The following is a 21,263-nucleotide window of genomic DNA, read 5'->3' on the forward strand; positions in this document are numbered from 1 at the left end:
TCCACTGTTCCTGTTTTAATGAGGGTGTATTCCGCAAATGCTGCCAGCAGTTAAGTTACGTAGGTCGTGGTAACGCCGCATGGTCGGGCGGCGCTAGCGTCAACCTGTACTAACTGTCGGTGGGTTCCGCATGTCAACAAACTCCGAAATATCAGATGGCATAGGAGTGAAAACCATAGAGGTATAAGAATAGAGGAGAAAAGGGGGCGTGATATACGACAGCAGAATTCGCTACGTAACGGGGCATCTGTCTTTGTCTGGCAGTTATGTTATTGGTCGAGTCACACATGAGATTGAATCAACTGTAGGATTCAGGACGAAGAAGTAGCCAATAACGTGGCTTTGGCAACAAGGACAGATGCCCCGTTACACTTAGTTATGCTGTCGCTGCCGCTAATGAGCTAGTATAGCGCTTTTCCCCTCTATCCTTATACCTCTATGGTGAAAACAGTAAAAAATATCGAAGTTTGTTGACATGCGGAACCCACCGACAGTTAGTACAGGTTGACGCTAGCGCCGCCCGACCATGCGGCGTTACCACGACCTACGTAACTTAACTGCTGGCAGCATTTGCGGAATACACCCTGAGTCATGTGGGGTTGTATCATTCCGTCGTTCCGGTTTCATTGGGTCACATAGGGGTGTACCGTTCCAACGTTCCTATTTTATTGGGTTATTCGCTGGGTGTCAATAACACTTACTGATGAAAAAATATTTCAAATTGTTAAAAATATGAACGCTTATCTTTTAGAAATATTCTGAGAACAGAGTTAAGTAGGTATATATGTATATTTCGCATTATAAATTATGAAGAAAATACAGGATTCGCAATAACACATAATCGAATACCCAAAAATATTTTGACCAGGAAATGTAACGTTATTCAGCAAATGTTCGCATATCAATAGTTATTATAAAAATATCGATGTAAAAACATGTTAATGCTATCATACGCAATACGTATCAATACATTGAAATATAGGTATATGAATTTGTGAGAGATACGGATAACGGATTACGGAAATATGACTGCCCTTTAATATATATATATGTGCCTCAGCATAAATGTAATATAGATATTATAGACTAAAATCGATAATAATGTAATTTTAGTCAATAAATCATACGTGACGTCAGCAGAACTGATAAAACTGCTGAAGTACACTGAGGGAGTCTATAGTCGATAAACAATAATATTTTAAGACTTGTCAGCGTATATTTTGCATCCGCCACCACGCATACGATTTTTTGGAGTCACGCAGCACGCTGCAGGTTACGTATTTTAACAGTAAGCTACAACAACCTTTCAATTTTACTTTTGCTTATAAATAAAATATATATAATATTCAAGTTTGACTGTATAGGATATAGGTATAAGCGTGTGTGAATGGGTTATAATTTATAATCCGTCTTTTTTTGGTGTTTGGTCGCCAAGTCGCCATATTTTCAGCATCGCGCGCGCGTTGACGCGTCCACGACGTCCACTCCACGGGCGCGTCTCTACCTCTGCTCAATCCCTCGACCCTCGATCCCTCCTCGAGTCCTCGCCCCCTATAGACTATATATATAGTCGATGCTGTGCGTCCGGCGTCCTGCGCATCCATTAGTGTGCGTGTGTGCCTCCGTTGCTTGCGTTGCGTTGCTCTCCATCGTTATCTGTGCAAGTGTACCGTCATCACTATAACGCGACAAAGCGTGTGTCGATTTTTTTCGTTTGTGAATTTGATTACAGAAATTTATTACATTTCTTGTCGACCCCTCGTGAATAATTAGCGGTTGCGGCAGATCAGCAGCTCTAAAACGATGGGAGTTTGAGAATGATACAGTAGTGAAAGGTAAAGTCACGAAATGTGCATGCGGCAACCCTACATCGCCATCTTGTTAATTTTCGCTTTTGTACGCCTATATGATCTTTGCCATTTACACTCTCATGTACTCAGATATTTACGCCAAGTTTTTGCGCTAGCTCGTTTGAATAATCCCTGTTTTAGTAGTAGGGTATTTTCTCGGTTTTTCAATTTTATTGTACCTGTAAGTATAAGCAAATAAGAAAGAGATAGAATGTGCAGTTTGTGTGTTCTGTGTATGTGTGTGTGTAAGGCAATGGGTGATGCAAAACTGAAAACGTGTAAAAACGATAATTTGAAGTATTAATCGATTATATTACTTAGATTTTTCAGAGTAACCGTGAAAAGTTAAAAAGGTGGAAGATGGACGGCATGGATGCACAATTGATAACACAAGCTCTCAACTACCATGGACAACAGCTCCAAAAGGTTTGGGAGAGCGAGCGCAATGAGGCTGAATTGGCGATGCTCAAAATCAAGGAGCCCAGTTTCGAAATTTACCAACAACGACAGAAGACACTGAGGTATTTACCTACAATGTTAATATTTAATACCAAATTATGTTATTTATAGTACAGGGTACTGATAATTTTCTTAATTATTCGTTTTTTTTAATGAGTCTGCCTAAAAAGTCCATAAGTAAACTTGAAAAAACTCTAAACATTACCTCTTGTATTGAAAACAAATATGGATTACCGTATCATTAATTTGCCTACTTATGTATTCATTTTTTATTAGTTTCAGTGACAGAGGAAAAAGGTTAAAGTTACAGCAGTTTTTAGTAAAAAAAGCTGATACAATATATGACAAGTCCAATTTGATCAAAACATGTGATCCTATAATACAAGAATTGGGTGATGAAGGTAACAATTGAACCAAATACGAGATTTTAATTTTTTTTACATTTCAAACATGAAATATTAAAAATTTTCATTTCTAGAATTTTATGCTACAATGCCTGGCTTGGACTCTTTTGTAGCTATGGAAAAATCTCAACGAATTCGTAATTTCTTGGAGGTTAGCTATTTATGTTTGACTCCTGCTAGAAATAATAAAGTTAACAAAGCCAATCACACATTAATCGATGATTAATATTTGCAGAGTTTATTAGTAGGAGATGTTATTTTTGCACAAGTCATGGGTAAAAGTGCAGCTGGATTATTATTAAAAGTACTTTGCAATTGTAGTGATTTTCCACGAGTTGTATCTGATCTTGGTGTGAAGGTAATACGAATTGATTGTACTTCAGTTCAGAATCAAGATATCTTGCATCATGATGTATCTTAATTATTTTTGTAGGCTTTGATATTAAATACGGCTACTGTACCAGCTGTTGATAAGAAGGGTGTTACAAGAGGTTACATGGCTAATGACTTAGTTTGTGTTGTTGTTGGTGAAGTTAATGTAGAAGCTGAGCGAGTCGTTGCTGTTATGAATGTACCAGCTCGTGAAGGTCAAGCTCCACATCCTGCCATGGGGCTTGTACATGCAGAGGATCTACCAGATGCATATAAGTATGTTATAGTTTAATTCACTATGTTTTTTAAGTTTTTTTTATCTGAAGCATTTTTGACTTGTTACATGCAAAAAAGTAGAAAATATTAAGATTTTCGTAAAAATTTTATTTTTAATCTCGTGTTATTTGCATTTGTTTTTTTTTTTTTTTCTCGAAATAAAAAAAAAAACATTTCGATATCTTTAGATTTAGTTGTACTTGGGGTGTTGTTTGTAATTTTAGTTTTAATTAATATAATTCAGATCATCTTGAAAGAAACTCCATAATAACTTTCATATGATCTTGAAGTAGTAACTATAACCACCCACTAACACTATGTATAGTTTGAGATTTGAAATTTTATTTGTTATTCAAATATACTCAATTTCTTAACATGAAGGGGGTCGTGTTTATTTTAATATCTATATTTTTTAAACTACGAGGGTTTGTGTTTTGTCTCTGACCAGCTTTTATGAATCCAGGTGGCAGACAGTCTGTAATATAAATATAATGCAATAAGAAAAGTTTGATGTTCAAACAATGGTTGACACAGCTATAATTGTTTTCACGTTCTATCTGCATTTGTGATATATGTATGTCATTTCAAGCACCAACATGAACGTGTCACTGTACACTAAATGACCACAATGTATATTTTGAGATTGTATTTCTAGTATGATATGAAGTGCAATTTGGGGCTGTTGTTCACTTGTATTCCTTGAATGGTAGGTATTAATTTAATGAAAAGTTGTTTGATCTTTCCTTAATGTACATTTTCAAAAAATCTTGGAAAATCAAAGCCTGTTTTATCTTGTGTTCTATGAAATACATTGTTAATAATACAGGATAATTTCAAATTTTCATGATTTAAAAAGTTAAAAAGTATTTTTGTAATATACATTGTTTTGGTAAAAGACCAAACAACTAAAATCGTGCAATACACAGTGATTTTATGTAGCCCTTGAATAATTCACGCATTGTTAAGATAATTAATACATCATTTAAAATTACAGCTATATTTGACTTATAAAAACGATGTCATTTGAATATTACACAACAAAATGTGCTGCTTAAACATTTTTTTGGTCAACTTGTGGATGATAAAAATGATCTCTATTAAATCATAAATTGACGTGGCTTTCAAACCTATTTAAGGGTTTTGCAAATTATTTTGTTGCACACATAATAAATTATCATGAGACGAATTCAAAAATGAACACATGAAAAAAATTATTATTCTGCCAGAGCTAGGACAATGTAAGCTTTAGTTTTGAAAGAAAACATGTAATACTTGCTACAGAAAATAATAAATACCAAAGAAACAGACTATACGTAGGGATGATTAGAAAGGTGAGGTATTAGTTTTCATAATTTTTCAGGACCATTGTACAAATTTCAGATCGAAAGGAATCCTGCAGCAATTGAAGATTATAAAGCATAAATCTTCAAACTTTTAAGTCTAGCTGCTCCTTAAGGAGTTAACTGTGGTATTCAACACTGATCAATTCTTACTCTGTCTAAATGTGACAACATTTGTCTACTGATTTTGACAGGGATATACTTATTTGTTTATAATATGGGAGTTGATCCGCACCTAATGAGAAGCAACCGTATCTCCCTTATGTCAGTATTTTCAAGAATAACTTGGACCATAAATTGATCAAATTCGATAAAAAAAATTATGAAATAAATCACCTTGTACTTTAACAAAAAACTTGAGGATACTCGTGGCACATGACAAATAATGTGTATGTACAGAAATGTTTACATAAAAAATACTGAACATAGGGAATGGGAAGGATGGAAAAAATTCAATTGTTCTTTGAACTAATGCATAAATATAAATAGTGACGTTAACAAAGCAGCCGCTATTTATTATCCTTCATAATGTACAATAAAATGGTTGCTGTATAAAAATAAATGAATATTTTTTATTTAGGAAAGCTATGGACAACAAGGGCCAAAGTTATGAGACAATCATGGAGAATAGTACTGGCTTCAACAACCCTAACAACATAAAATATCTATCTGACTTGATGGGGCTGGGTCAATTAAACTATTCCAACATGGTCGGATTAAGGTATCTATGAACTTTTTCACTTTAAAAACACATTTTAACGCAAGCTTTAAATTACATTTTGAATTTGTAAATTTCGTTAAGTCGAGTTTTAAAAGTATCAAACAAAAGCAGTATATAGCATGTTTTTAAAGCAATTAAATAGCTAATTATAATTAATTCTGATTCTTTAAAAAAAATAGGAAATGATTTATGGTAACTAATGAAGATTGACGTGTTTTTCTATTTTGTCAAAAAGAGAAAGGTTTCCATCTAATGAGTATGCCAGTGAATTGAGGCAAGCGCAAGCCAGCAAATGGGCATTTCGAAGCGTAGCTGAAGGTATTGACCATTTCAAAGCTAATCGACATGTTGAAGCATTTCAATGTTTGAATAAAGCCCTCACCGTTGATCCTCGCAATGTCGAAGGCCTCGTCGCTAGAGGGGCATTGTAAGCTTACACTTTTTAAAAAAAATTTCATTGTATTTAAAATTGGTAGCTAATTATGTTTTCATGCTCACATAGAAACGCCAACAGTGGCAATTTTAAGAAAGCCATAGAAGATTTCGAAACTGCACTCAAGCTCAACCCTAGCCATGCAAATGCGCGCAAATACATGGCTGAAACACTGGTTGCGCTGGGTCGTAGTTACGAAGATGAAAAAAAGTACGAGGATGCTCTGAAGGCTTACGAAAACTGTTTGACCATAATGCCCTACCATGAAGAAGCCAAAAATTCAATAGAGTACATAAAAAGCAAGAAAAATCTACCAGTAGGCCTGGCAGCAAGCACAATCGAGCCATTCCGCAATTTCGATGCTACTGCTGCTGCTGCTAATACTACTACTGTACCTCCTGTGCCAGTCGGAAGTTTAAGTGCTGGCACTGGGTCAGAAATCGTAGATCTTGACTCCAAAAAGGAAAAAAAGAAGCGTAAAAAAGAGCGCAAGTCGCGCTCCAAGAAACGACAGCGCTGGAGTTCTAGCTCTAGTTCCTCAAGTGGAGGCTCTTCAAGCAGTAGTAGTAGCTCTGATTCGTCAGGCAGTTCAAGCTCCTCTGGCGGAAGTTCTCGTTCCAACTCACGCTCACCTGGCCGCTCTGGTAAACGCAAGCACAAGAAAGAACACCATGGCTCGTTATCACCTCTCTCCAAGCGTATGGCTCAATACCACAATCCACCCGCTGGAGTTCTTGGTCAGGTTGGCCCTGCAATGGCTTTGAGTCAGCCGCACCCACAGCATCAACCGCCACATCATCATCATCAACAGCAACTACCCCAACAACTAGATTTGCTCCAACCACCTCCTCAGCAGCTCTACACCTCGAGTGCCCGCGAAAAGGAGGATTATGAGCTCAAGGTTCGCAAATTTCTTGAGCAAACTAAGGATGACTCAGACTATGAGGACAAGGTACGTTAAAATTTATTTCCACAGTATGATACTTAGATGGCCTGTGGTTGAATTAATTTTTTAATTGTACAATTAGGTCAGGAAATTTTTAGAAGAAACTGCCAGGTGGAAGCGAGACAAAGAAAAAGAAAAGAAACACGCGGATTCGGAAAAAAAACTAAAAAAGAAGAAGAAAGAAAAGAAGGCTAAAGACAAAGATAAAGAAGAAAAAAAGTTGCGCAAGAAAAAGAAAAAGGAGGAACGCAAAAAGCGTAAGAATAAAGATAAACTTGAGCGAGATTTGCAAACATCTCTGCCTGACATAGAGCAACTCGAATCTAAGCTTAGCGCTTACTATGCTAAAGTGGAAACGGCCTCTATCAAAAGGTTAGCTCTGGAAGTCGAATCGTATGTACCCCATATTACTTCAGTTTTATGAACTTCTCGTTAATGTTGTAAATGATTTTCAAATCGCCGTTAATTTTAGCTCGTAGCTTTCGTTCATAGCCCAACATTATTAAAATATCTTGTCGAAGTGCGTTTGGTTATCGTTAAGGGCACTTATCATTGTTTTTGTATTTTTACATTCAATAGGTATGTACCACAGTATAATGACATGCCTTCCCCCCTTAGTAATGCCGAAAAGCTCGCCGAAGCTACACGCAGGGAAGACGACATGCGAAGAGAAGATGTATTCAAGCAATACCACGATAGAGATCCAAGGACGAATATGTCCTTACAAAGAAAAGGTACTTGATATCGTATTATGGCGCTCTACTGCCGTTATTGGTCATTTAATGTTGAAGATAATTCCACATAGATTCATACATAATAACAATTAACGTTTACAAAATTTTACCACGTTTTTGACCGTCATTACCAGCTTTGACTTTTTTTCTGATTCAGATGTTCAGCGGAAACCATTTTCAGATATATTTGAACAAGACTCGCAACTGATTCATCCAGAACAAAAAGTACCTTTGGATACCGCAGCTCTCAACGCTAAATGGAAAGCCGTCCAAGCATCGAAGTGCGTATAGTACATAGTAAACTACATCGCTAAGAACTTTTTGCGCTCAAAGAATAGCTCTAAAAAAACGGTTTATTTTGTTCAGACAACGTGAGCCACATCATCAAAAGTGGCCAGATGTGCAGCCTGAAAAAAAGGTGAAGTCAGTTCTCGACAGCGAGGAAGAAGAGTCGGAGATCCAGCGACCTCTTGACAAATCCCTTAACATTCGCAAACAAATGCAACGTGAAATGGCAGAAAAGCGCACTTTGCAGCAACAGTTATCGGTCACGGCCCCGTCTTCGGGTCACAAAGACTCGCCGCTGAAGCAAGTGCAGCAGAATCCGCATCACGCGCCTCCTCCACCGCCGCAACAGCCGTCACCTGCGCCCGTCAAGTACCCAACTCCCCAGCCCCAAAACAAATATCAGGGCTACAAAGAGTCTTCCTTGACATCGGGAAACTCTCACCACCAGCCAGCTTCGGTGCCAGCCAAATTCTCGAGCCTTGGCAGCAAGTTCCAACCTATCGGTCAGGCAGACGATCAACCCCCGTCTATCTCTAGCAGGCGACGCTCGGGATCGCGCTCTGGCTCTGAAAGCGATCGAGAACGCGGTCGGCGCAGTGGTGCCGGTGGTCCAGGCGAGCGAGACGGGTCGCGACAACGTCAGTCTGGTGGACCAGGCCCTCGGGTCAGACGTTCACGTTCCCGATCGCGTAGTGGCTCCAGCTCTGGCTCGTCGCACTCGGGACGCTCTGGTCGACGGTCCCGGTCGCGCTCTTTCTCGAACCGGCGCTCCGGCAGTTACGAGCGCAAGTACAGTCGCTCGCCATCCGGCAGCTACTCGGGACGCTCTCGGTCGCGTTCCCGATCACGGTCACGCTCGTACTCACGATCGCGCTCGCGCAGCCCCGACCGTGGCTACTACCGCAAACGACAGTTCAACAATAACCGAAATTTCAACAATCGCGGCACGTACTACAAGCCTCGATTCCAGCCATACAACAATCAGAACCATCGAGGTCCTGGCCAAAACAATTATAGAAGCAGTGGCAACCAGCCTCAGCGCTTTTACAACAACAATCAGAATAATAATCAGAATCGCTTTAACAATCGTGGTGGGCGCACTTTCCACCACAACAATCAGCGTGGCCGCGATGGGCACATGATGGGCGGTCACCGTGGTGGGCGAATGAATCAGCGAGGCGGCCGCTATTTCCACAACAATCGCAATTTCCGGGACCAACGAGACTTCCGAGACAGGAGGGACTTTAGGGATAGACGAGCCTACTCGCGCGACCGCTACAGCGACAGAAGCATGTCGCCTGACCCTATGCGGAAGGTGGACGAGGCCAAAGAGAAGATCAACCGCATGATAGAGGAGGGTGGTGAAGATCGGCGCTCCTCCAGATCACGTTCTCGCTCGCGTGCCGATCGCTCACAATCAAAAGCGGCTTCTAGGGAAAGATCACGTGATCGTTCGCGCTCACGCTCCAGAGACAAGGAAGCCGAAAGGGATCGCTCGAGGTCCCGCGAACGCGATCGTGATCGTGAGCGAGGTGATCGCGATCGGGGTGACAGAGGAAACAGAGGAGACCGAGATCGGGAGCGAAACGAGGCCTCGGCGGGCAAGCGACGTGGCTCCGACGGTCGAGTGGAAGAGGAAGAGGAAGATTACGAACGCTGGGGAGAAACCGACGATGCTGACAAGGTTCGTAACTAAGCCTTCTCACTCATTCTCTCTCTTTCTCTTCTTACTTTTCAACAACATTCGTTTTATTACGTCGTCAACGTTGACATTTGACGACTACTTTCGGATTAATTGCATGCATGTACACAGTTTTGTTTCGTGATCTTTTCTCTCAGTGTATGCCCAACAATTTTTCTCATGTTGTTTCTTTAATAGTACTATGACATGTATTATATTGTGTGTACATAGACGAGAAGAGGTCAATCTTAAGAATCGAGTCGTATCGGTGATGATGATCATGATGCTAAATGGAAATGGTCCGGATCGTAACTCTCGTTTGTTATCAGAGCAAGGATAGTTCAACGCTGCCCACTGGCGACACAATATTGGAAGTGAAGGATGATTTTATTCAGCGTATGAAGCAGCGCAGTCAAAACGTTCTTATCAAGAGAGCCATTGAAGCTAGGACGTGGAACCGACCATTTTCTCCTTAGACTTTTGAGTTCAAATACATTTCCGTAACAAAGGCAACGCCTTTTTTTATTAAACCTACTAACAATCAGTTACACGAGTGTTTATGTGTCGTGTGCTGTACCCACTACTTTCTGTGATGATACATTTGAAATCGAGACATCGATGATCTTTTATGAATTCACCTTAATCCGCAATGGCTGTCGAAATTGAGAAAACACTTATGTTATTTTTAAAGGTATGCCTTTATAAACAGTATCAACTATTGAGATCAACTTGTTTATTTTTTCTTGCCTTAGTGTATTTTTTTCCTATTATTGTCGTTACATGTAACAATTAAATTTCTGTTTAAAGACGACGCATTGTATAGTATAAATTAATTGAAAAAATATGCTTTAGTTACTAGGTAAATAATCATGTACATAACTATGTATTTTCATTGATTATCTATAATTTTAATAAATCATTCACTAATAAAAAAAAATTGTTAAGCGTAAGTTATTGATAGTGCATGTTTTTCATTCCATATACCTAAAAAATGTATTTTTATTACAAAATCCATCAACCGCAATATCCTCGGGCAATTCTACGATTCCCGCAGCGTAATTATTGGAAATCCAGTAGATGCTAGGTTATTAACTTGACGGCTCCACAGGAATCGTAGACATGCCTATTATCCTTGTACTCAACGAATTGTTTACCGTCTTCGACTTTGGCTCAGGCAAAGATGTAAAATCCCATGTGTCCCATTTTAATGAAGAATTTTTAGATATGACGATCATATCTGTATGAATTGGTTCTGCTTGAAATTTCTGTGTATACATATAGTAAAAACGAATACTCTGGAATCAGTTTTAATTTTCTGTAACAACATATACTCAAAAAATTGACCATAATTTGATGAATAATGAAAATGAGTGCCATTACAAAAGAATAATTTCGACTTTCTTTGAAATCAGTACATGTATATTATAGGCGTGGCATTTAAACGAGTATTTGTAAAAGTGCAGGCACAATAATTTGATAGTGGAGACAAGGAGTTCACTGTATTTTTCAAGTTCGATTTTTCGCTTGTACAACAGCCTAAATGAATCTTTTACAATGCGTATACAATAAAATTGACGTCCTATCAAACACATTTGGCTCGAAAAAAAAATTCGGGTTCGATCTCTGGATTTCAGCAAATCATGTGTCGATCGATATAAGTAAAATAGTTATGTTAAGAGAAAAATATGTCTTTCGCCACACCCTTCGAGCTCGCTGAAGTAGTATACTTGTATTTTTCCTCGAGCGTTGTTTCATTACTTTTTTGAACGTTTTCCACGCTTCCCTAAAAAAAAAAAAAAAAAAAAATAAAATAAAAAACTGTTTGCACCTAATACGCATCCTAGAGGAGTCTCGGGATTCTCTGACCCAATACGCCACGAAATCTACTATGTAATTATGTATATCTCGCTTATGCGTATTCATCAACGAAATGGGATACCGAAGATAATATCTAATTTTCAGATTGGAAGAAAGAGGTTTCATATCGGTATATACACATGTACTCAATTAGGATCTCTATTGCTAGTCAATGCAGACAGAGGGATACCACCGATAAGTTAATTGACGATGAGGCACTCAAGGCTGATAATAAATACCACGTGGCGCACAAAAAAACAAACTTTATTCGTGTTTTCGTACCTCGTAAATCATATATGTAAATTTAAATGTATTATATATGAATATGTAAAAAATATAATAAAAAATAACCGGTACCTATGGTCGATGGTACATACATACATTTATACATATATATATATACACACACGCTCTGACCGGCTCTGAAGTGTAATTAAATGAGAGTTACTTTAATCAAGGGAATGGTGAGAAAATATATGTATTCGCATTTTTTTTTTTTTGCTTCTAATATAATTATAGATTTAGTTCATAATGGCGGAACACGGTGGTTAGCATCTATAAATATTGATCCAAATAAAGCTTCTAGACATTTAATGCGGACGAGACAGTAGCTCTAAGCAATCGACTAAATCGGAATTCGCCAACTAGTTTTTTCTCATTGTTTATAATATCTACGCACATACGTATACATACGTTCATCTAACTATTTGTTCCTAACGGTTATAGGTGAAAAAAAATTCGATGATGCCCAATGCAAGCTCATCACTTATACTATTGGTAGCTTGAATGAGTCTTATTTTATAATTGCGCTACTAATACGGGACACGAGCTTGACTTTCCGAACACACCCCCCGTTCTCTATATCGCATATAGCGTCACACCCCATGTGTACACATGTACATCACATCACATCACCGAGCTTTGACATTCAACTGCTTGCATCACTTGCAGAAACTAATTTTTTCATTTTAGTTAGTTTTTGCCTTTTCTAATTTATTGGTGAAAAAAAAAAAAGAATTACAATAATAATCATAGTGTTTTTCATTACGAGAAATTGACATCTTTACGCGCAGGTGCCGTAATACAGTAAATAGAAACGAATTGAATTAATATGGCATCACCTATTTAATTTGTATTAGCGCTATATATGTGTTTAGCTGACTTACGCAATCGTATATATATATATATATATATATATATATATATATATATACAGAGAATAATACAAATATATAGGCATGTTGTATGACAAATGATGTATTACATAATATTATATGTGAATTGAAGAGTGGCGAAATCATTTTGGCATACCTTTTCTCGGATTAAAACACCTTCTGCGCAATTTATCTTTATTTCTTGCTCCGTACTTACGCTCCTTCATATTTCTTAACCCAAATCGTTTTCATCTATACGTGTGTCCTTTTTCGAGCTATCAGCACAATTATTCTTTTTGGTTGAAAAAATCAAATTCACTATAGGTTCATCAAGTTGGTAGGAGATTAACAAAAAAATGGATTTTTTTTTTTTTTTTTTTTTTTTTCATATACTTACACAAGAACTGATGGAGACAGTAATATAAGTTTCATGATGTAATGCTTATTTATATTTTCGACGTTAATGATAATTTATTTGAAAAAACTTACTTCTTATTATATACTTAATGACTCATTGACTCATCGAATCATTCGAATCCATTAATTCGCAGGGAGGGCAGGGAGAGCCGGTTAGCGATCGAGACAGCCCTCGTGGAATCAAACCTTGATGGGGATGAATTTTCATCACTTCTCAAAGTATAATAAGCAGATTTTAGGAGCTTACGGTGGAAATGCACATAATTATACGTTTTCTTGCTAATCCTATGTTAACAATGTTAACATAAAGTAGGTACCTATATTTTACGTATATCTATGAATTTTTTTATCGAAATACTTACTCTATACTTACCGACATTCGACATAATATAGACAGGTGTGTACTATGTGTATATCTATTACCCAATACACATGCGCTAAAAAGGAGGTGGTGATACTGGTGATACTGATGGTGAACTGCGGTTCACATTTAAGTATACTCATCGTCACGTCTTCATCTTCATTTAGTTCATAGTGGTGATAATTGTAATGGTCGAATGTCGAATTGTTACGCATGCAGAATTGCAGATAACAAAAGATTCTACTTTTTAATAGGTGCCCAACACATATAACCTCTACTACGTACAAAATGGACAGTGATATATAGGTGTAACTTTATAACGTTGCTTCACTAATTCACTGACAGGGTTTTTTTGAGAGCTACAGTTGCGGGCGATCGGGCACGTTAATGATATAGGCTTCATCCAAAAATATTATGACCAATTACTTTATTTGTAATGTGCGTGTGGTGTAATGTGCCTCGCGGACCATATAGTGTAACTATTAAATGTAATTTTTTTTCAGTACAACAGACGTATTACGAGTACGACATGAAAGTTTCATCCAATCAATAGAAAAACAGAGGTAACCTAATAACTTTGTTGAAACAACTCGTTTGTTCCATACAAACTACATGGTACTCATGACTACCACAATTTTTGCCAAAGAATATATCTACTTATTCTATTACCATTCAGAAGTGCATCTTGATACTATGATACTGATTGTTTCCAGTTTATGTTATATATACTTTACTTTAGAGTGATTCATATTTATTAATACTTTACACATTTCCATATTACAAAACCGGACGTAGCCAACGGAGTTTTTTGTTTTCGTACATCGCCCCATAGTTTAAGATACAATACATGAAAACTTTTACATCCGTGCTTCTTTAACTCGGAGAATCATTCAACAGGGGAATAATTGAAAATTTTCTATATTTATATGGTATTTTTAAGAGCTCATACTTAGAATTTTAAGCTCGTTGAACGCTTCTTCTGATATTTGTTGTATATGGCACTTAACTCCTAGTAAAGAGATATGTAACAAGTGAGCTGTAACAGTTACAACTCATTAATAATGCAAGTTGTCCATATACATGCTTAACATCATGATATCAATAATTCAGTTTTGACACATTACATATTTTAGATTTTGCGGAACAATTTAAGTAAAAACTAAGAAATCACATGGATAGCATGGACTCACAATTGATTGCTCAAGCTTTCAAATATCATGGACAACAGCTCCAAAAAGTTTGGGAGAACGAGCGTAATGAGGCTGAGCTGGTCATGCTCAATCTCAAAAAGCCCACCTTTGAAATTTATGAACAACGTCAACATAAATTAAGGTAGATACTTATCAAAAATTCTTTACTAGCATTACTTTTTCTGATCTGTAAAATTGTTAATTGTGTGCTATACATATATTAAAGGTGTCAAATATGCTGATTAATTTATTTAAAAAAATAATCTTCTCTGGATTAACTTAAAAGCTACTACTTGTGTTATTAAAAAGAGTGCGAAAATTTTTTCAGATACATTTTTTATACTTTGTTATTTTTTAGTTTTAGTGAAAGAGGAAAAAGATTAAAGTTACAACAATTCATCGCAAAGAAAGCAGATGCATTTTATGACAGGTTTAACTCCATTGCAGCATGTGATTTTATTAGACAACAGCTTGGTGATATAGGTACTTGTATTAATATACGTATAGTAATATATGTACTTCGTTAGTAAAATCCAATTCTTTCATAAACATACTTTTGAACCTATGAATACTTATAATTAATTACTTATTCTCATAATTTATTTCTACTTGTAGAATCTTATGCTTCAATGCCCAGCTTGGATTTTTTTGTTGACATGGACAAATCACAAAAAAAACGCTATTTCTTAAAGGTTACTTCATTACGTTTATTTTCATTACACGAACACAACTCTGAACGATTATTGCTAACTAATTTAAATTTGATACATACAGGGTTTAAAAGTTGGAGATGTTATTTTTGCACAAGTTAAGAGTACACATGCCAATGGATTATTATTGAAAATTCTGTGTAATTGTAGTGATTTTTCAAAAATTGCATCTGACCTTGATGTCATGGTAATATTCTTCATTGTTATTACGATAAAAAGAAATTGTGTTAAATTTGCCTTTTTTCATCCATAGGCTTTTATATGGAATACTGCTTCTGTGCCAGCCGTGGATAAGAATGGTGTTGCAAAAAGTTACTCGGCTAATGACCTAGTTTGTGTCAGTGTCGGTGAAGTTAATGTTGAGGCTGAGCGAGTTATTGCTGTTATGAATGTGCCAGCTCGTGAAGGTCAAACCCCACATCCCCCTATGGGACTTGTACATGCTGATGATTTACCAAATGCATATAAGTATGTTGTTTTTTACAATTAATAGTAACACAATACTACCATATTCTAAGAGTGAAAAAATCAGAATTTAAAAAAGCTACAAACATGAAGAAAAATAATTAGGCAAAACTTGTTCGTACTCGATTGGCAACTATTAATTATATAGTTCATGAAACAAAAAATTGAAAACTATAACTTTATGAACATTAAGACTGACATACAAAAATATAAAAAACACTTTTTTTAGGAACGCAATAAGCAACAAAGGAAAAACCTATGACATACTCTTGGAGAATAGTATTGGCTTCAATTATCCAGACAACATTCAAGTTTTGTCTGATTTGATGGGTCTAGGTCAAATCAATCATTCAAATATGGTGGGATTAAGGTACTGTCAAATACTTCAATTCTCTGTGCATATTCTGATGCGAGCATGAGATTTTATTTTTAATTAGTAAATTAAAAAAATTTACTTAATTGATTTGCTAACAAAAAATACATATTTGTTGGTATGAATTGAAGTAATGACATCTTTGTATTATATTAAATTAGAGAAAAGTTTCCATCCAATGAGTATGCAAGTGAATTAAGGAAAGCGCAAGCTAGCAAATGGGCGCTAAGTAGCATAGCTAAGGGCATCGAGCATTTCAAAGCTAAGCGGCATGTTGATGCATTTCTATGCCTAAATAGAGCTCTCACTATCGATCCACGCAATATCGAAGGGCTCGTCGCCAGAGGAGCATTGTAAGTTGCTTTGAAAATTTTTTGTCGTAATCATAATCGATTACTATACTTACATCAGTTTCATTGTTCAAACAGAAACGCCAACAGTGGTAATCTAAAGAAAGCTGTGGAAGACTTTGAAACGGTACTCAAGCTGAACCCCAGTCATGCAAGTGTGCGCAAGTATATGGCCGAAACACTAGTTGCACTAGGCCGAAGTTACAAAAATGAAAAGAAGTATGAAGATGCTCTAAAGGCTTACGAGGACTGTCTCGCCATAATGCCACATCATGATGAGGCGAGAAAATCGGTCGAGTACTTGAAAGGCGAAAAACAGCAAATGAACGTAGTTACAACTACACTTGAGCGAGCCCACAATTTTGACACTTCTGCCGAGTCTGCTATACCGACTGGAGGCGTAAGTGCTGGCACTAGTTCCGAAGTCATTGATCTCGACTCCCAAACAGAAAAGAAACAACATAAAAAAGAACGCAAGTCGCGTTCTAAAAAACAACAGAGCTGGAGCTCCAGCTCTAACTCCTCAAGTGACGACTCTTCGAGCAGCAGTAGTAGCTCCGAGTCGTCGAGCAGTTCAAGCTCTTCTGGTGGAAGTTCTCGTTTCAACCCGTACTCGCCTGGGTATACCAGTAAACGCAAGCACAAAAAGGACCACGGCTCTTCACTGTCGCCGCTATCGAAACGCGCAACTCTGTACAATAACCCACCTGCAGGAACTCTTGGACAAGTCGACCCTGCAGAGGCTTTCGGTCAGCAGCATTTACTGCAATTGCATCAGCCATTGTATCATCACTATCAGCAGCAACCTCAGCGGCTTCGACAGCAAGTAGACTTACTGCAATTGCCTTCTCAGCAGAGTCGGAGCTCGAACATGCGCGAAAAGGAGGAGTACGAGCTCAAAGTGCGCCAATTCTTTGATCAAACCAAGGACGACTCAGATTACGAGGAAAAGGTATACTTACTAAATTATTTCTTCGTAGTGACATACTTGTATAACTTTTTGTCAATTCACAGGTCCGAAAGTTTTTGGAAGAAACAGCAAAATGGAAGCGAGACAAAGAAAAAGAAATTAAAAGAACCCCAGAACAGGACAGAAAAGTAAAAAAAAAGAAAAAAGAAAAAAAACTTAAGGACATAGAAGAAACAAAATTACGGAAGAAGAAGAAAAAAGAGGAACGCAAGAAGAGTAAGAATAAAGATAAACTTGAGCGAGATTTGCAAACATCTCTGCCTGACATTGAGCAACTCGAATCTAAGCTTAGCGCTTACTATGCTAAAGTGGAAACGGCTTCAATCAAAAGGTTAGCTCTGAAAATCGAATCGTATGTACTCCATATTATTTCAGTTTCACCAACTTCCCGTTAATGTTGTAAATAATTTTCAAATCGCCTTGTTACCACCACCGTTAATTTTAACTCGTAGCTTTCATTCACTGCCTAACATTATAAAAATATTTTTTCGAAGTGCGTCTGGTTATGGTAAAGGGCACTAGTTTTTATATGTTTACATTCAATAAGTATCTACCACAGTATAATGGTATATCTTCTTCTTTGCGTAGTGACAAGCTTGCCGAAGATACACGCGGAGATGACTTATTGAAGCCATACCACGAAAAAGATCCAAGAACAAATAGGACCTTGCAAAGAAAAGGTAAATGGCGCCTCATTTTGATGTCCTACTGGTGTTTTATAATTTTCAAATATTTTATGTAGTTCCAGTCAAACCCCCAATTACATATAACTTTTGAAATTTTCCAGCCTTTTTACACTATTTCTATTAGCTTGAGTCACTTTCTTGTTTCAGACGTTGAACAAAAACAATTTTCTGACACATTTCAACAGGACTCTCAATTAATTCATCCAGAACCAAAACAGCCAATTTTGGATACGGCAGCTCTCAACGCTAAATGGAAAGCCGCTCAAGCATCCAAGTATGTATGGTGTTTATAGTAAACTACATCACTAAAAACTTTTTGCGTTCAAAGAATAGCTCTAAAAAAACGGTTTATTTTTTTTAGACAGCGTGATCCACATCATCAAAAGTGGACAAATATGCAGCCTGAAAAAAAGGTAAAGTCAATTCTTGAAAACGAGGGAGAAGAGCCTGAAATCCATCGACCTCTCGACAAATCCCTCAACACTTTCAAGCAGATACAACGTGAAACGGGAGAAAAGCGCACTTTGCAACAACTGCAACAGCAGAATCAGTTATCGGCCACGGCCCCGTCTTTGGGTCACAAGGACTCGCCGCTGAAGCAAGTGCAGCAGCATCCGCACCACGCGCCTCCTCCACCACCGCAACAGCCGCCACCTGCGCCCGTCCAGTACCCGACGCCCCAGCCCCAAAACAAATATCAGGGCTACAAAGAGTCTTCCTTGACATCGGGAAACTCTCACCACCAGCCAGCTTCGGTGCCAGAAAAATTCTCGAGCCTTGGCAGCAAGTTCCAACCTATCGGTCAGGCAGACGACCAACCCCCGTCTATCTCTAGCAGGCGACGCTCGGGATCGCGCTCTGGCTCTGAAAGCGATCGAGAACGCGGTCGGCGCAGTGGTGCCGGTGGTCCAGGCGAGCGAGACAGGTCGCGACAACGTCAGTCTGGTGGACCAGGCCCTCGGGTCAGACGTTCACGTTCCCGATCGCGTAGTGGCTCCAGCTCTGGCTTGTCGCACTCGGGACGCTCTGATCAGCAGTCCCGTTCGCGCATCGCCAACCGGCGCTCCGGCAGTTACGAGCGCAAGTACAGTCGCTCGCCATCCGGCAGCCACTCGGGACGCTCTCGGTCGCGTTCCCGATCACGGTCACGCTCGTACTCACGATCGCGCTCGCGCAGCCCCGACCGTGGCTACTACCGCAAGCGACAGTTCAACAATAACCGAAATTTCAACAATCGCGGCACTTATTACAAGCCTCGATTCCAGCCATACAACAATCAGAACTATCGGGGTTATGGCCAGAACAACTACAGAAGCGGTAGCAACCAGCCCCAGCGCTTTTACAACAATCAGTTCAATAACCAAAATCGCTTTAACAATCGTGGCGGGCGCAACTACTACCACAATAACCATCGCAGCAACGACGGGTGGATGAATCAGCGAGGCAGTCGCCACTTCCACAACAACCGCGACAACAATTTCCGAGACAGGAGGGAATTCAGGGACAGGCGGGCGTACTCCCGCTCCCGTTCGCGCTCCCACTCCCGCTCTCGCTCCCGCTCCAACGGTAGAAGCATTTCACCTGACCCTATGCAGAAGGTGGACGAGGCCAAAGAGAAGATCAACCGCATTCTCGAGGAGGGTGGTGAAGATCGGCGCTCCTCCAGATCACGTTCTCGCTCGCGTGCCGATCGCTCACAATCCAAAGACAAAGCGGCCTCTAAGGAAAGGTCACGTGAACGTACGCGTTCGCGTTCACGTTCACGTTCACGCTCGAGAGACAAGGAAGCCGAACGGGATCGCTTGAAGTCCCACCGCAATTGGGATCGAGAGCGAGGAAGTCGAGATCGGGGCTATCGTGACAGAGGCGGTAACCGCGATAAAAGAGGCAGAGATCGGGAGCAAAACGAGTCCTCGGCGAGCAAGCAGCGTGATTTTAACGACCAAGTGGATAAAAAGGAGGAGGAGGAGGAGGATTACGAGCACTGGGGAGAGACCGATGATGCCGTCAAGGTTTGTAGCTAAGTTTTTTAACTCTCTCACTGTTTGTCTTCCTTGGTATGCTTCCCCGATTTATTCAAGCATATCAACTCTCCTCATTACATTTTCCGCCCAGCAGCTTCTGTCACATTGATATTTAACGTATCTACAATGTTTAATTTCGTGATCTTTTCTATTCGTGTGGGTCTTAGATAATCATCACATCCTAATTATATTACATTGTTTATATCGACGAGTGAATGAACTTTGAGTTAAATCGTATTGGGGATAACGCTGATCTCAAGCGCTACTTTCATTTGTTGCCAGACCAAGGATGAGTCAAAACTGCCGGCTGACGATATACTGCTGGAAGAAAAGGACGATTTCATTCAACGCATGAAGCAGCGTAGTCAACACGTTATGTTTAAGAGAGCAATTGAAGCTAAGACGTGGTATAGGCCAACTTCACCTTAGTCTTCATGTACATAGATGTGTATATACAGTATTTTTAATTTTTAATAAACCTTCTTCAAAAAATATTTTGCTCAACTCATTAATTAAAATTTAACTGCTACTCATGTAGAATATTTTAAATGTATTTAAAATCCTGATTCATCATTATTTTATATAAAGATTATTTAACTTGACCTTTGTATTACAATTTATAGTGATAGATCCAACAAAACTGTGAACCATTTTAATTAAAATAATTTGGTAAATTTTACAAAACGACAATTTTTATTTCTGGTTTACAAATTTTCTTACATTAATATATGAAGAGATCAATAACAAACTTGAAGACAAAATGACAGCGCATAAATGCAATAGTAATTCCAATAGTATCGCAAATTATGCACATAATTTACTGATACTAAGTTTATTGTTTGGTACATGGTTAACAATAAGTTTACCATAAAATTTTTTACAAAAATTCAAACAAAATTCAATTCTCTTAAAGCATTTTATGTCATGGTGACGTAAATACTAGTTCTGTGAATTAATTTTCAGCTGATGGTACTTTTATTAAATTCAATAGAGTTTGCCCAATAGAGTGTTCTCTCATATTAAATATTATTATGGACAAAGAAAGTAAGTATCTGATATTACACTTTAAAATGAGTTTCGCGAGTTACGCTCTGTATGTTTGAACAGTCATTTTTTTAAATACATATGACATATATGCATTATTACAACAGTACCCAGCAATTGTAGAAATAAAAAAAAAAAAAAAAAAAAAAAAAAAAAAA

General features: G+C 38.2%; 2 protein-coding genes across 13 annotated transcripts; both read left to right on the plus strand.

Moving 5' to 3' along the window:
- Positions 1 to 1,083: 1,083 nt before the first annotated feature.
- Positions 1,084 to 10,433, plus strand: LOC106643031 (uncharacterized). 9 transcript variants are annotated; one of them, XM_089594925.1, is made up of 14 exons: positions 1,084 to 1,288; positions 2,172 to 2,371; positions 2,586 to 2,710; positions 2,788 to 2,864; positions 2,949 to 3,071; positions 3,147 to 3,361; positions 5,282 to 5,422; positions 5,658 to 5,849; positions 5,925 to 6,807; positions 6,884 to 7,194; positions 7,381 to 7,535; positions 7,693 to 7,816; positions 7,902 to 9,507; positions 9,834 to 10,433. In XM_089594925.1, the coding sequence occupies exons 2-14, from the start codon at positions 2,211 to 2,213 to the stop codon at positions 9,978 to 9,980; spliced, it is 4,260 nt and encodes a 1,419-aa protein (XP_089451051.1). In that variant the 5' UTR covers positions 1,084 to 1,288; positions 2,172 to 2,210; the 3' UTR covers positions 9,981 to 10,433. The 9 variants fall into 9 exon arrangements, with proteins under 9 accessions (XP_089451051.1, XP_089451050.1, XP_089451053.1 ...); XM_089594924.1 differs by lacking the exon at positions 1,084 to 1,288 and adding an exon at positions 1,599 to 1,835; XM_089594927.1 differs by lacking the exon at positions 1,084 to 1,288 and adding an exon at positions 1,599 to 1,835 and having other exon boundaries at positions 7,420 to 7,535.
- Positions 10,434 to 13,410: 2,977 nt separating this feature from the next.
- Positions 13,411 to 20,700, plus strand: LOC106642982 (uncharacterized). Of its 4 annotated transcripts, none has more exons than XM_089594241.1 (16): positions 13,411 to 13,478; positions 13,548 to 13,731; positions 13,797 to 13,856; positions 14,427 to 14,625; positions 14,842 to 14,966; positions 15,099 to 15,175; positions 15,258 to 15,380; positions 15,447 to 15,661; positions 15,888 to 16,028; positions 16,193 to 16,384; positions 16,460 to 17,333; positions 17,396 to 17,682; positions 17,940 to 18,031; positions 18,185 to 18,311; positions 18,399 to 20,049; positions 20,344 to 20,700. In XM_089594241.1, exons 4-16 carry the CDS (start codon positions 14,465 to 14,467, stop codon positions 20,488 to 20,490), a joined length of 4,212 nt encoding a protein of 1,403 aa, XP_089450367.1. In that variant the 5' UTR covers positions 13,411 to 13,478; positions 13,548 to 13,731; positions 13,797 to 13,856; positions 14,427 to 14,464; the 3' UTR covers positions 20,491 to 20,700. The 4 variants fall into 4 exon arrangements, with proteins under 4 accessions (XP_089450367.1, XP_089450369.1, XP_089450368.1 ...); XM_089594243.1 differs by having other exon boundaries at positions 13,548 to 13,599; XM_089594242.1 differs by lacking the exon at positions 13,797 to 13,856 and having other exon boundaries at positions 13,548 to 13,781.
- Positions 20,701 to 21,263: the final 563 nt, after the last annotated feature.

The sequence above is a fragment of the Copidosoma floridanum genome, unplaced genomic scaffold, assembly GCF_036245765.1.
Source record: "Copidosoma floridanum isolate Cflo_tuat_1 unplaced genomic scaffold, Cflo_Japanese_pri ptg000021l, whole genome shotgun sequence".
NCBI lineage: Eukaryota > Metazoa > Arthropoda > Insecta > Hymenoptera > Encyrtidae > Copidosoma > Copidosoma floridanum.

Excerpts from the sequence above, each read along its gene's own strand:
- LOC106643031 (XM_089594925.1), top strand. The coding sequence starts at position 2,211 with ATGGACGGCATGGATGCACAATTGATAACACAAGCTCTCAACTACCAT. Across the intron at positions 2,711-2,787 it reads ACAAGAATTGGGTGATGAAG|AATTTTATGCTACAATGCCT; the intron begins GTAACAATTGAA and ends TTTCATTTCTAG. Across the intron at positions 5,423-5,657 it reads TCCAACATGGTCGGATTAAG|AGAAAGGTTTCCATCTAATG; the intron begins GTATCTATGAAC and ends TTTGTCAAAAAG.
- LOC106642982 (XM_089594242.1), top strand. The coding sequence starts at position 14,465 with ATGGATAGCATGGACTCACAATTGATTGCTCAAGCTTTCAAATATCAT. Across the intron at positions 14,626-14,841 it reads CAACGTCAACATAAATTAAG|TTTTAGTGAAAGAGGAAAAA; the intron begins GTAGATACTTAT and ends GTTATTTTTTAG. Across the intron at positions 14,967-15,098 it reads ACAACAGCTTGGTGATATAG|AATCTTATGCTTCAATGCCC; the intron begins GTACTTGTATTA and ends TTCTACTTGTAG.